At 37.3% G+C, this 14,346-nt stretch overlaps 1 protein-coding gene across 1 annotated transcript; it reads left to right on the top strand.

Annotated features, from left to right (window-relative positions):
* The first annotated feature begins 472 nt into the window (after positions 1-472).
* LOC149145847 (U-box domain-containing protein 31-like) lies at positions 473-3,400 on the top strand. The gene is made up of 2 exons (XM_089448014.1): positions 473-948; positions 1,178-3,400. The coding sequence occupies exon 2, from the start codon at positions 1,306-1,308 to the stop codon at positions 2,716-2,718; it is 1,413 nt and encodes a 470-aa protein (XP_089304140.1). The 5' UTR covers positions 473-948; positions 1,178-1,305; the 3' UTR covers positions 2,719-3,400.
* The last annotated feature ends 10,946 nt before the right edge of the window (positions 3,401-14,346 follow it).

The following is a 14,346-nucleotide window of genomic DNA, read 5'->3' as shown; positions in this document are numbered from 1 at the left end:
AATAATTCAATTTAATAAATAGACTCAATTTGGATTATGAGTACACTATTTAAAAATAAATATAAAATTAAACCATTTTTAACCTTACTACACAATTTAATTAAAAAAATAAAATAAATTAAACTATTTTTAACCATAAGAATAATTCAATTTGATAAATAGACTAAATTTGGTTATGAGTAAACTTTATTATTAATGGGAATTCGTGGGTTTTCGAGAAGATCACCCAATTAGTAATTTTATAATGTAATTTAGAGATGGTAAGTTTGACCGGTCTACCTAGAAGAAGTAAGTTGAAGGGGAAAGGCATGGGCGACATGACTACACGTGTGGTTCGCAGACCAAGAGGTCTGACCAACGGAAAATCAGGGTGTACCTCCTTTTCTCCGTTGCCAATCCACCGACGGTCAATTGACGGCAAATCAAGACTCGTTCAACGATCCATTGTATAACGTCTGTCTCGACCAAAACGCTCCGCATTGATGAGGATAACGGGGAAATTCCCGTCGTAGGTGGTGGCCATCAATGTGCGTTATACACGGATTGGGGAAAAGGGCAGGGAACGACGGAATTGTGGTTGGATTTTTGTTTTGTTTATATTGTGGTATATGGTACGAGTAGCTTTCAGAGATCTCTGGGTATGAATGAAGAAGGCATATACACAGTGAGCGTGTTTGTGTGTATATACTTGGAGAATCAATGAATAGAGGGGGAGGAGGAAAGGGGATAATTGTTTTGTGATGGTGGGTATCGTTTCTTTTGGGTGATGGGCGTATGATTATTGTTGGGTTTCCCTTTTGTGGGGCCTGTGGGTGTTTTCTCTGTTGTGTGATGAGATGATGATTGATGGGCTTTTGACTGGTTTGCAATGGAGTACATTGGAATGAAGCAGTTTCTATAAAACTGAGGTTTCAGTCTCAATCACAGATGCCATTTGGGGGCCTCCAGGTTCTTGTTCTTATTCTTATTCTAGCTCTCTTTTTCCCTTTTGTTATTTTTTTTAGGTTCTTGAAAGAAATCTGTATATTGAGTTGATGCATGAGATTGAGTTTTCAATGTTCTTTGCTCTAGAACCGATGCCCATTTCATTGCTAGTCGCTCTGCATCATGTTTTCTGTGTGGGAGGCTGGAATATCTGAAGCTTGAGTACTAAGAGGTTTTGGTTTTTATTTTTCAGTTCTTTCATTATTTGAGTATTGAGCAGAATGCTCTGCATTCCCGTCTTTTGACGGGAAGTTTTGGCTGGAGAAGGGTGCGCGGGGGGATTCAGATTTGAGGGCTGAAGTGCGATTTTTGAGGTTTAGAATGAGCTCCATGAAGTGGGTTTCTGTTAGAGCGAGCATTGCAGAAACTCTGAGTCTGCAGGATAGAACTCCGGTTCTGTCTGAGCTGCCCTCGTTTAAGATTGCGAGCTGGGAAAAGGATGAACAAAGGCAGAACCAGGACACAGATTCGGGTTGTGATCAGGAAATTGATTTGGGTTTTGATCACAAGATCAATGGGAAGAAGGACGGGATTCCGTTGAAACAGATGATTGAAGAGCTGGATTGCTCTGATGTTCCCTCTGTGTTCATTTGCCCCATTTCTCTCGAGCCTATGCAGGATCCTGTGACCCTTTGTACAGGCCAGACCTATGAAAGATCCAATATTTTGCAGTGGTTTCAAATAGGGCATAATTACATCTGTCCAACAACTATGCAGGAGCTCTGGGATGTCTCTCTTACTCCCAACACGACTCTATGTCATCTCATCTATAAGTGGTTTTCGCAGAGGTATATGATGCAGAAGAAACAGGCGGAAAATGTTCAAGAGAGGGTGAAAGAACTTCTTGAGAAGCTCAGGAAGGCTAAAGGGCAGACTAGAATAAAGGCTTTGTATGCGCTTAGATTGATTGCACAAACAGATGAATCCGCAAGAAAGAGTATAGTGGATGAAGGAGGGGTGATGTTGCTATCATCTCTGTTGGGTCCTTTCACTTCACACGCAGTTGGGACTGAAGCCGTTGGTATTCTGGTTAGGCTTCCTTTGGATTCAGAAGGAAAAACAAGCCTCACAGAACCTGCAAAGATCTCTCTAATGGTAGACCTTCTGCATGAGGGTACCATGGAAACCAGAATAAATTCAGCAAAGCTTATTGAAACTCTAGTCGACATCGAAGATCTGAAGTCTGAGAATGTTTCCAGTTTTAGGCTTCTATTCGGTTTGTTGAGGCTTGTAAAGGACGAGAAGTATCCAAGGGCCATGGCAGCAGGACTCAGTTTGCTAAGAATTATATGTTCTTGCAAGCAGGTGAGGAATCAGGTAGTTGGTATTGGATTAGTTGTGCAGTTGGTCGAGCTCCTTCCTTATGCAACAATCCCCTATTTAGAGACTGCCCTGGCAATTCTGGACATTCTTTCTACAACACCAGAGGGTAGAGCTGCTCTAAAGGACTGTGCATGTACAATCCCTAACATAGTTAGAGTTCTAATGAGAGTTTCTGAAAACTACAAACAGCATGCGTTGTCAATTTTGTGGACTGTATGTAAATTGGCACCCGAAGAGTGTACCACAACAGCAGTTGAGGCAGGGATAGCAGCAAAGTTGCTTCTTGTTATACAGAGCAGTTGTAACCCTGTTGTTAAACAAAGATCGGCAGAACTCCTAAAGCTTTGTAGCCTTAATTACACTGCCACAATCTTCATCTCCAAGTGCAAGCTCACCAGAACAATTCAGTAGCTTCAAGCAACGAATTACATAGGGCTATGTTGATTTGGAGGTTTTCAGAGATAACATGTTTTCCTCTAAATCTTGAATGAATCAAGTGGATATCAGTGATTCAAGTGCGGTCATCTGGCTTTGAAACTTTAGCTGGTTATTCTTTTCTTTCTCTTTGTGTCTATTGCATGCAGAATTTAAATATCCTAGTATGGACGAAAAGTCCAAGATTCAAAATAATTGGGGCTGCTGGGGACTCTACTATATATTGGTATTTTTTCTCTCCCACAGCTTTTATAGACAAAATGGTTATTTCCGGCTGCAGAACTATGTACATGAGAGCAAGTTGTTGTTCCAGAGTGAACATCTTTATCACTATCAAATTCTAAAGCAGGTTTTCTCCTTGCCTCAACAATCACTCTCATGGGAGCTGTATGGTCTGCTCTGGTTTGACATGGTGTGAGGAATGTTATATTCCTTTATGTACAAAGAAAACAAGCTGTATACATATATATGCAAGGTGAAAGATAATGGGAACATTTGCAGGCAATATCAATCCATAGTTGTTGGTCAGTTTCTCATTGATCAAGTTTACGGATTATTATTCCCTTTCAAATGGACTTTTTGTGATCCATTGTGGAAACAATGATCTGCTTGTTATAGTCTAAAGAAGTATTTTTTTTATAAAATATTTTGTCAATCACCAGATCTCTTTGATTTTTAATGTGGTATATGATGCATTTTCAACAGCTAAAAAAATGGTGCAGCCAATTCGAGAAAGTAGATAACCCTTCAGAACTGTTTTACTGTGCACAAGTTCTGCTGTTTTAACTGAATGATTACATCGTTATACCTGTTGGTGTAAAAGCCAAGGTTGTATCATATCACTTGATAAGATGTTCGAGGTAGCCAGTTGGAGGAAATGGATGGCTCTTGAAGGCTTTTTTTACTGTGGACCAGTGCTGCTGTTTTAAATTAAAACGTTACACCGTTTATTTATTGGTGCAAGGCTGCATCTGATTTATCTGTTTGTTTTTAGTGAACATCATATTGGAACTCAAATCAATTATATATGCGTTAAACAAATTAGGTACATCTTAACCAAATGTATAAGAAAATGGAAATGAAGTCCATGGTAGACTCTCCTCCAAAAGTTCTCTGTACACTTGTATAATACAGGGCAAGTTCCACACATTTCATTTCGTTTAATTGAACATTATTATCCAATTACTTCAAAAACTTGCACCATAGATACCTAATAAATTTTATAATTTGATCCTAGCTGAATATATCTCTCTAACAGAATATATTTTGCTCTTGGATGAAAACAGCTAAACAGGATTATTAGAAATTTAGATGAATACCATCATTCAGCGTTATTGGAAGTCTGCACCATGGATAAGAGATACCTTTCGGTTTTTATATTTTATATAAGATATGCATAAAACCCTGCTCTCTATTTGGTTCTGCTAGCTTATTTCAAGGGTCTTTTTAGTTGATATGTTCATTTTAAATTGATGTGTTGGGGGCGCTATGAACCCAACGCCACAATGCCACAACGCTGTATTAAAACAATAAAGTGACCGTCTTGAACATGGGGAGGGAATTAACTTTTTACCTCTCTAAAAGAGGTTGTTTTGTGTTTGCCAAATGGTACAGCCGGATCATCTTTTCAAATCATTTCATTGGGTTTTTGGTTGCTAGATTTCAGCCGTGAGCAGTATTGTAATCTGTTGAAAGCTGCTTCCGATCATCATTTCAAATAAGAGGTTGTTTTGTGTTTGCCAAATAGTATAGCCCGATCATATTTTCAAATAATTTCATTGGGTTTTTGGTTGCTAGATTTCAGCCGTGAGCAGTATTGTAATCTGAAAGCTGCTTCCGATCATCATTTCAAATAAGAGGTTGTTTTGTGTTTGCCAAATAGTACAGCCCGATTATATTTTCAAATAATTTTATTGAGTTTTTGGTTGCTAAATCTCAGCCATGAGCAGTATTGTAATCTGAAAGCTGCTTCCGATCATCATTTCAAATAATTTTAATTAGGTTTTAGTTGCTAGATTTCAGCCACGAACAGTGTTGCAGTCTGAATGCTGCTTTAGTTCATAAGTTCGTTAGTGATGGTAAATGTATTTCCTTGCCATTCGGGGCATGTTTTGATTTAGCAAATCAATTTTTAAAGTAATGGGCGTATTCTTCCATGGATGTAGTGGTTGGGAGTAAAGTTTGTTTTTCATTGGATGTTGTGGTTGTGAGTACAGTTTGTTTTTTTATTTACCTGGGTTCAATTTCAAGGGACATGTTTGACCCACTGTGATAAAGCTCGAAGAGTAAATCTCTCCATCTATGTGATGTCTCAACTCTTGCTAAGTCGAAAGTTATTGAAAGTCTAAAGTTATTGAAATTTAAAAGTTATTGAAATTTGATATATCTGAGTTGAAAATCCCCCAATCTATGTGATGTCTCAACTCTTGCTAAGTCGAAAGTTACTGAAATTTGATATATCTGAGTTGAACGCTAGTGGTTGCTAGTACAGTTTGTTTTCCTATTTACTTGGGTTCAATTTCAAGGGACATGTTTGGCCCACTGATAAAGCTGGGTTGCGAGTACAGTTTGTTTTCCTATTTACGTGAGTTCAATTTCAAGGGACATGTTTGGCCCACTGTAATAAAACTCGAAAAGTAAATCCCCCACCTAGGTGATGTCTCAACCCTTCCTAAAAGTTATTAATATATCTAAATTGAATGCTGTTGAATTATAAATATACTCTTAGTACAGTAATAGTCCAAATTACTCCTAACATGTTAACATTTCACCATGATTTAAAACATAAATAAATAAATACATGCATATTTAGTACATTGGAGCATTGGAATATGGTTAATTATCTTGTTCAATGTTTTGTAATGGCTGTCCCACCTACCTGTTAAATGTTTTATAGTGGCAGACCCCACCTGCTGCCCTTTACTTAGTATGCTTTTTAAGGTTATTGTTACATTTATCGAAAACCATAAGCATATTTAAAAAAAATAACTAAGTGTCTTTGTGAACGAGTTTCATGATGTCTGTCTCTGCCCAGTTAGTTAGAATATTTCAGTGTAATTACATTCCCTTCTGGATTAGTAAGGTTATGCTGTCATTCCATTTACCTTAATTTGAATTTAAAACAAATATGAAAAATACAAAAACAGAAATAACGGTTGATGTTATGATCTTGTTGTTGGCTGGGAATGCAATTGTATTATTTTTTATAAAAATGAATAATTTATAGAGGCAGAAGAATTGTACGGACAATTAAAAGTGGCCGGAATCTGGGTAAAAAAATTTAAAAAACCTTATTGAAGCAGTGTTTTTGATGGTGGAAATGGATTCAGCACCATCAAAAACCTCTAAGGCACCTAAAATTATAAAATTTGACAACTTCTACCTGCATTCACAAAAATCCTTATCGAAAATTTTCAAAATATGATTGGAATTTCCATAACTTTCAAGGCAAAAAAACATAATCGTTAGACTACGGGTTATAAAAATATGCCATGGAATCCAATTATATTATGTAATTATAAAAATATGCCATAAAAAATACTAATTTTTTTAAGTTAGGGAAAAACATCATTGCCTATTGAATGGAATTCAAGTTTTTTTTTTTTTTTGGGAAAAGCATCATTGCCTATTGAATGGAATTCAAAATGGACATAATTTCCGAAGTAATTACAATGCAATTATGACCTCTATGACTGAGGGTCCGAAAATATAGTTTTAGAAAACAAGTCAATTCTACTAGGCCAATAAATCCATCAATAATATTATGTCATCAAATGAAGTTGATAATTACACTTCTAAACTAAGAACAAGCTGATGCTGATGTTTTTAAATATTATGACTCATCAAAGCTGGATTGGAAGATATGCAGATTGCCCATTGAAAAGCATAGGTAAAGTCCAAGCAGAAAAAAGGAAATCATGCATAGATATTACACGGAAATCAATCAAAATATTATATATATGAAGTATGGGATGCCTGAAGTATGTGCCCCATGTCCAATCAGATGTGCCGTCTTTATAATAGCGTTTTCGGCGGGTCAGTACAATGAAGAAAGCTACGTTGAAACAAATAGTTCAACTGACTATTTCCTTTGTCAACTTGCTAAAGTCATGCTTAGTTCATGACAGCCCTTAATCATAGGCTCTCAGAAGCTATTATGAGTAAACAGAAAAGGAGTCGTCTAACGAGGCGTTAAATTAGCAATTTTTATAAAATGGATATTTTATTTTTTATATTTTTTTTATAATAATATGTTTTAATAATAATTTAATAATTAATAAATATGTAGAGCATGGTAAAACATAATAATAATAATAAAATATGTAGAGCATGGTAAAACATAATAATAATAATAAAATATGTAGAGCATGGTAAAACATAATAATAATAATAAAATATGTAGAGTATGATATAGTTTAATGGGTGAGCGTTATTCTATGAAGTATTTAATAATAATAAAATATGTAGAGCATGGTATAGTTTAATGGATCACTGTTATTCTATGAAGTATTTATGTAAATTATGAGGTCCAAAATTTAAATTCTTGCAAGTCAAGTAATAATAAAATATATATAATTTAAAAAATCACCAAAATATTATATAAATTAAAATAAATTGATTAAACATTTAAATGTTAAAAAGGTAATTTGTAAATGAATCCGTCTATAAGGGATTGATCAATTGATGATAACCATATTATCAAGCATTTTTTCTCAAAGAAAAAACACTTTCTATTAAGTATGAAAGTACATGTATCTGAGAAAAGAAATTCTCCATCACCATCTTATAGAGAACAAAAAATGCTTACAGTCGATCCATACATCATGGATGTTAACATAGACTCTTCTAAGAACTTACGTTACAACATTGACTGTTGTTAAAAGGATATGACAGATGACATAACAACGACACAAAAAAAAGTATTACATCTTTAAAATACTACAGAGGAATAAAAACCAACCAAACCAGAAGAAAAACGGGGGAGGCAGAGAATCCCAGCGTGTGACAAGATCTTTTTATATAAGTATGATACCTTCCCCTGTCAGCATACCAAGGTCGAACTGAGTGAAGATAATCTGATACGGGACAGAGCTGCGACCCATTTTTGATAGGCAGTGGTCCACTTCATTGTTTTGAATTTTGTTGATATGCTGGATAGATAAATGTTGGAAAACAATAGACTGAGCTTTGATGCAGAGCTTCCAAGGCTCGAGAGTTGCATTATTTAAGGAACCCCTGTTGTTTTCCCATTCAATAACTGATTTGGAGTCGCCAAAAATAGAGAGGGACTTGAGATCAAGCAAAATTGCATAGTGAAGGACCCCCCAAAGTGCAAGAAGTTTGGCCCGAGTGTTGGTACCCAAGCACAGTACCAATGGATTCTGAAAAAGCACTCAGGGCTAATATGGATGGCCATACCACATCCACAAGAGTCAAAGGAGGAAGCACCATCGAAGAACCACACCGAATAGGAAGACCAGAGGTCCCTAGGAGGAGGAGAGAGTTGATTGAAGGAAAAAGGAACCAACCATTATGAATAGTAAGAAAGGATGTTACAACAGGTCCTCCAAATATTCGACATAACTTGATAAAAAATATATGATTTTTGGACTTCCAGATACCCCAAATAATAAAGAAAGCCAAAGTACGATGAGGTTTATGGTCTAGTGTCCATCGACCAAGGCAAGAGGTAATGTCCAGACCCTTCCAAGCATCCAAATAATTTATCATATGGAGCACCCCATTCCACATTGAAGAGGCAAAGGGGCAGAGGATGAAGAGGTGAAATGTGTCTTCTCCAGAAGAAAAGCAGTGGCTACATCATCTAGGCCCTTGAAACCCCTTCTTGCATAAGTTTCCTAGGTGAGGATGTGATTATGAATAACAAGCCATGAAAAACATTTAAGTTTCAAGGGGAGATTCCATTTCCAAGCTCGGACCAACCAAGAGTGAATCATCATCTGTCTAGAGGGTAGAGTAATTAGATTGTATGCTTCCATTACTTGTCATCTTTGGGAGATAGGACTATCCCAGAAAGTTTAAGATTGGTAATGTAAATTTTCCATTCTGGAATCATTGCCTCGGGAATCTCAAGCTTAAACTCATATTTCTAGTGAGTATGGAAAGAAGAGGAAAGAACAACATTTGCTATATCTTTGATCACAAATAAACCCATGTTATTTAAGAAGGTGATGAGATTAGGAGATAGTAGGTGAGGGCCATTGATACCTGCAAGTAAATCCAACCCTATTTGTGGAGTGGAACCAAAGCCAACTGCCCATCTAAGATTACCAAAAAACCAGTGCTTTGTCGAGAGTAGGTTGTTCCAGGAATAGGAGACATGGGAAGGATTTGGTGCACCATTACGCAACCAGTGAATGAACTCCCGGTTCTGTAGGTATTTTGCACAAATAACTTGTTGCTAAAGGCCTTCGCTGGAGACTGCTCTCCAATTTTTTTTAGTAAAAGAGCCTATTGAATGAAGTGATATCTTTTGTCCCCCATCCACCCAGGGCAATGGGAAGATTAATCATATCCATACTAGCAAGGTGAATTTTCCGCTCTCTTTGTGTGCTTGCCCACATAAAACGAGATGTGATGGAATTTAATTTGTTGATCACACCCTTTGGGAGCTTAAAGATATGCATCCAATAGATGGGGATGCTATGGAGGACATATTTGATTAGAACAAGTCGACCCCCAAGAGAAATCCAGTTGTGTGCCCAGTGATTAAGCCTGTTCTCGATTTTCTTAGTGAGCCAATCCCACTCTCGGATTTTGTAACCATTCGGTTTCAAAGTGAAGTCTAGATATCGGAAGTTGGCATCCATGTGTACTATTTTAACCCTAAAGGCGTTTGTTATCTGAAGAGTCAATGCAGTGTTTGGGTCATCTAAAATGAGAGAAGACTTGGATTTATTCATATATAATCTAGATGCAAGACCAAAGTCCTGAAGGAGACCATAAAAGGCAAGCCATTCTTTAGGGTTCGATTTTCCAATGGCCATCAAATCGTCCACAAAAATTAGGTGAGATAAGATGACTGAAGATGCTATGTTGCATCTTGATATGATACCCTGTGATCGAGCATCTTTGATTTTGATGTTGAGTCCATGAATGATGATGAGAAATAAAAGTGGGTACATCGCACAACCCTGTCTAAGTCCTCTGAAGGCTAAAAAAAATTATGTAGGAAGGTCGTTGATCAAGATGGCAAAGGAAGTAGATTTTATGCATGCTTTGATCCAATTAATCATTGTTCTGCCTAGACCAATTTTCTCCAGAATCATCCATAGAAGTTCCCAATCAACACAGTCAAAGGCTTTGTTAAGTCAATCTTCATGAGATAAACATCCATTGTTTTTTTTTTACTGAATGTATGGCTTCTTGGGAAATTGCAACCACATCGTGTATCTGCTTGTGCTTAAGAAAACCAAGTTGCTCCACAAAAATATGTTTGGATAAGAAGGGCTTAAGTCTGTTTGCAAATGGTTTTTATATCAATTTGTAAATAGTATTACATAATGAAATCATGTGATAGTCAGAGAATGATACCGGTTTTGTGATCTTTGGAATGAGGCAAATGAAGGTAGCATTTGTAGCACTAGATACCCAACCAATTGGACCCTTGGATTCTTCAACCATCTCAATCATCTCTTGGACCATTATATCTTGAAAGTGAAAGAAAAGTTTCGTGGCCCATCCATCAGGGCCTAGACTTTTACCTTTGGCCAGATCTTTTAGAACTTGAAGAACTTCTTCTTGTGTTACAAGGCGATCCATTTGATTGATTTCCTACATATGAGACTAAGTGAGGAACAACTCACACACTTCCAGTGGTTTTTAAAATGGAATCTGAGCCCTAGAGCAATATAAATAGTTGAAATAACTTCTAGCATCATCTTCAATATCTAATTGTTTTGTCAAGATTTCAGCCAATGCTGATTTTATGCTCCAACTTGAGTTTTTTGACATCTGGAGGAAATCTGATTATGAAAAATCGGTTGTTCTTATCTCTTTCTTCAACCCATAAGATTGTACTCTTTTGTTGTAAGTCTTCGTCTTGACAAAGTAAACTTTTTGATCTCCAGATTTCCAATTGAAGGATCTCCTTTTTTTCATGTGAAATAAGTATGTAGGAGTGCTGGGGTCCTCTAAAAGTTTTCCCTGTTGATCAATCGAAATGAGTTCCTGGATGTTCTCCCTCTTCTTATTCTTAACCCATAGTCTAACCTTCTATTTTAGCATACACAACTTATGGTTGATTGTGTCCATCTTCCAATGATCCAAGTCTTCACAGGGGGACTGTCAAGTCGAAAGGACCAGAGCAACAAAGTCTAAATCCTTCAACCAAAAATGATTAAATTTGAATGGAGGTACCTTATGACTATGTCCAAACCAATTCAGCAAGATAGGGAAGTGATCAAAAATTTTGATTGGGAGGATAAAAGAGTGAAAATCCTTTAAATCATTTGTTAAAGTAGATTGTACATAGAATTGATCAAGGAATTTAGCCAAACCCTGTGCATCCCACCTTTCATTTCTCCAAGAAGGGCCCAATGGGACAGACATGATGTCTCAAAGGCGCTTCTGCTTGACGAGTTCTTTGAAATAGCTCCCCAAAGATTATGGACGACAGAGAGAATCCCAGATCTATGTAGAATCAATTGAAAAGTTAAGGCCCCTGCTAGAATGAGAGTCAAGGTCCAATAGACCACTATTATCAACACAATTCTAGAAGTCTATGTTTATGTATGGGGCATAAACATTGATAATTAAGAGCTGATTCTTAGTGCCTCTTCGGCCACTAGAGATAATTATTCCCATTGTAGCGTTGTATGCTTTGAAGTGATAAATTTCAGGGTTCCACATGACAGCCAATCCCCCAGAGAGGCCTTTGGAACTAATGGCACATACATACCATTTTGGATAGATATGAAGCAAGTGTCCCCAAGCCTTATCCTTGCTTGACATAGTTTCCTGTAAAAGTACTATCCCAACATTTTATATTTCAATTATGCTTTTCAAGGATTGTTTTTCATAGGCCGATCCCAGACCTGAGACATTTAATGACAAGATTGACATTAGGGGGTATCAAGTTCGAGTGGCTCTGCCCTAAGGACCCGAGATTGAGGGAAATTTACATCAAGGTGACCCACCCTAAAAGAAACAAGATCTACTTGGGAAGGTGGAATATCTTTGGAGGCATGGAAATGTTCCATCAAGTTTGATGGGAGTAGAGTAAAGTTCGAGATCTTTTTATATTTTGTCCCTTTCTTTCTTTTGGTAGTTACATTCTTACGGGAGGCCATGGGTGAGAAATTGTCATGGTCATAAAAGAAAGATTTTTTGCTGGTCATGGGTTCCATGGTGTTTTGTGATTCTTTGGCCAAGGCCTCCAGCTCCAAATATTTCGAGAATGGAGAGAAAGTTTTATCAGATGGGGCCCCAAATTTGATTGGGGAGGAAAAGTATGGATTAGATGTGGATGCTTGATCAATGGGATGTAGAGTAGATTGTAGGGCAAGGGGAAATAACAAGTGATTTAAATTGGTTTTCAGAGGGTTTGTAATTGCAAGAGAAGTGGACTTGATGACAATATTATAGTGGAAAATGTTAGGAGACAATTGAGTCACAACATGGGATGGGCGACTTGGTGGAGAGGGATTAGATAGGTCTGGAACCTTTGAATTTGTTGATGGATTATAGAGAGGAGGAATACCTCTAGCATGAATTTTGGTAGAGTGTTTCTGAGCAAATACTCGATGCCCTTCATCAGTTGAGGAGTTTGATTTTGAGAGAACCTATTGAGCCTTTCTGGACATTCAAACATGAAATTTCTCATTCCATGGCAACAAAGGCATTGAAAAGGAATAACCCAGTAATCAACAATTTACTTGTGTGAATAGGGGCCCCAATATAAGTCAATTTTTGTAGGAAGGTCCCATGACATCGACCTTTCTACCAAAACCAAAGCAATATGTTTTACCAGTCCACCCAAGCTGCCCTCGTCTAAAAATAGAATTTTCCAATTGAATTGGTAATGTCTGTAATGGATTTTCTGGTCCATAGTTCAAGAGGGAGACCTGAGAGTTTTACCCAGAATATGTTCCATCTTGGCAAGTCAATAGAAACATTGAAACCAAAGGTCCATCATTGTAATGACAAATAACCACGACCCTGAACCCATGGTCGAGATTCAATCAATTTTGTGTCCATTGGAGTCAGAAAGTGAAATGCGAACCAACCATTTTGAAGGGTGCCAACACGTGGACGATATTTAAGGAGAGGGAACCACCGTGTATCAATTAATTTTTTCATTTGAACGTTGTTGTAGCAATCGAAGAACCATCGTCCAACCAGAGCTTTGGATTTTAATTTGATGGATTCGTCCTAGTAATTGTTGTTGATTTCTGTAGCATCAAATGTTCTCTATCCTCGAGGTTTTGCAGAGAGGCTAAGACACATGCATTCCGCCAACACCCAGAAATTGTTTGGGAAAATTCCACCTAGAGATGATTTAATTAAAATAATTAATCATTTTTAATGTATTCTTAAGTCTAAATTTAGGAAATGTAATTAATTAAAGGGTATTAATTAAATCTAGTGTGAATCTTCTAGATAAAGACGAGGATCAACTCCCAGTTAATCTTAGCCCTTGATTATGTTTTAATATTGGTTGTTGGTGCTCCAACGAGTGATTATAAGAAGGATTTTGATGGGCACTTGGAGAACACACTGAGATAGTGAGATCTAGAGATCGAATTTCTCAACAGTAGCAACATTGAGTTTCCAGAGAGAGATCGAGTGATCTTCTTGTAGCGAGGGGCAAGGATAGTAGACCAGAGGGGATTTTTCCAGTCCTTGTGAGTGCAAGGCAGTGAAGGAATCAAGAGGTCCAAAGAGGCAGTGAAATGCCACGTAGAGGTAGTGCAGTGCTACAAAGGTAGTGTTGGGTGTGGTTTTTTACCTATTTTTTGTACATTCTTTCCTCAGTTTTGACCTTTCTGTCCTCCAGGCCTATGCCTTTACATGATCCATTTCCCTGTTTTCTCACCTTTTTAAACCATTCTACTATCATGTTACTTTGATGTATTTTACCAAATAATATGAGGCTTTATTCCTTTTTGTGGCTAACTAGGAGAGTATTGAAGAAGTATTTTGGGAAGCTCTTCTTTTTAGGTGATGGCTTGCGAGAACAAAGCTATGAAGTAGACATGCATCGTTGATTAACTGCAGAAATGGATTAACATCGTGGTTCGTTGTTACACCCCGGATGCTGTTACACATTGGATGCTATTACAGGTTGCAGCTGTTACACATTGGATGCTGTTACACTACGCGTTGATACAAGGGTCCGCCGTCATACCAAAAGTGTTGTCGCTAGTGATGCCGTGAAATCTCGAACCGCCATTCACTCGATGATGTTGTGCCAAAGCTGGGAAATGTGGGTATTATTCCACATAACAGCTGCCGACAGTAAGGATTGTTTATTTTGATAGTTGCGAAGTGTGATTGAATTCTGTAGAGCGTTTTTATGTCTACATGCATGGTTTGATTAAGAAATTTAGATCAATGACATCTTTTACTGTTTTCTACATTTCC

The sequence above is a fragment of the Pinus tabuliformis genome, chromosome X, assembly GCF_031772625.1.
Source record: "Pinus tabuliformis cultivar Carrire ecotype Pingquan chromosome X, CPIR1, whole genome shotgun sequence".
NCBI lineage: Eukaryota > Viridiplantae > Streptophyta > Pinopsida > Pinales > Pinaceae > Pinus > Pinus tabuliformis.
The sequence above is the reverse complement of the archived record's forward strand: the minus strand, read 5'-3'. Positions and strand labels throughout refer to the sequence as shown.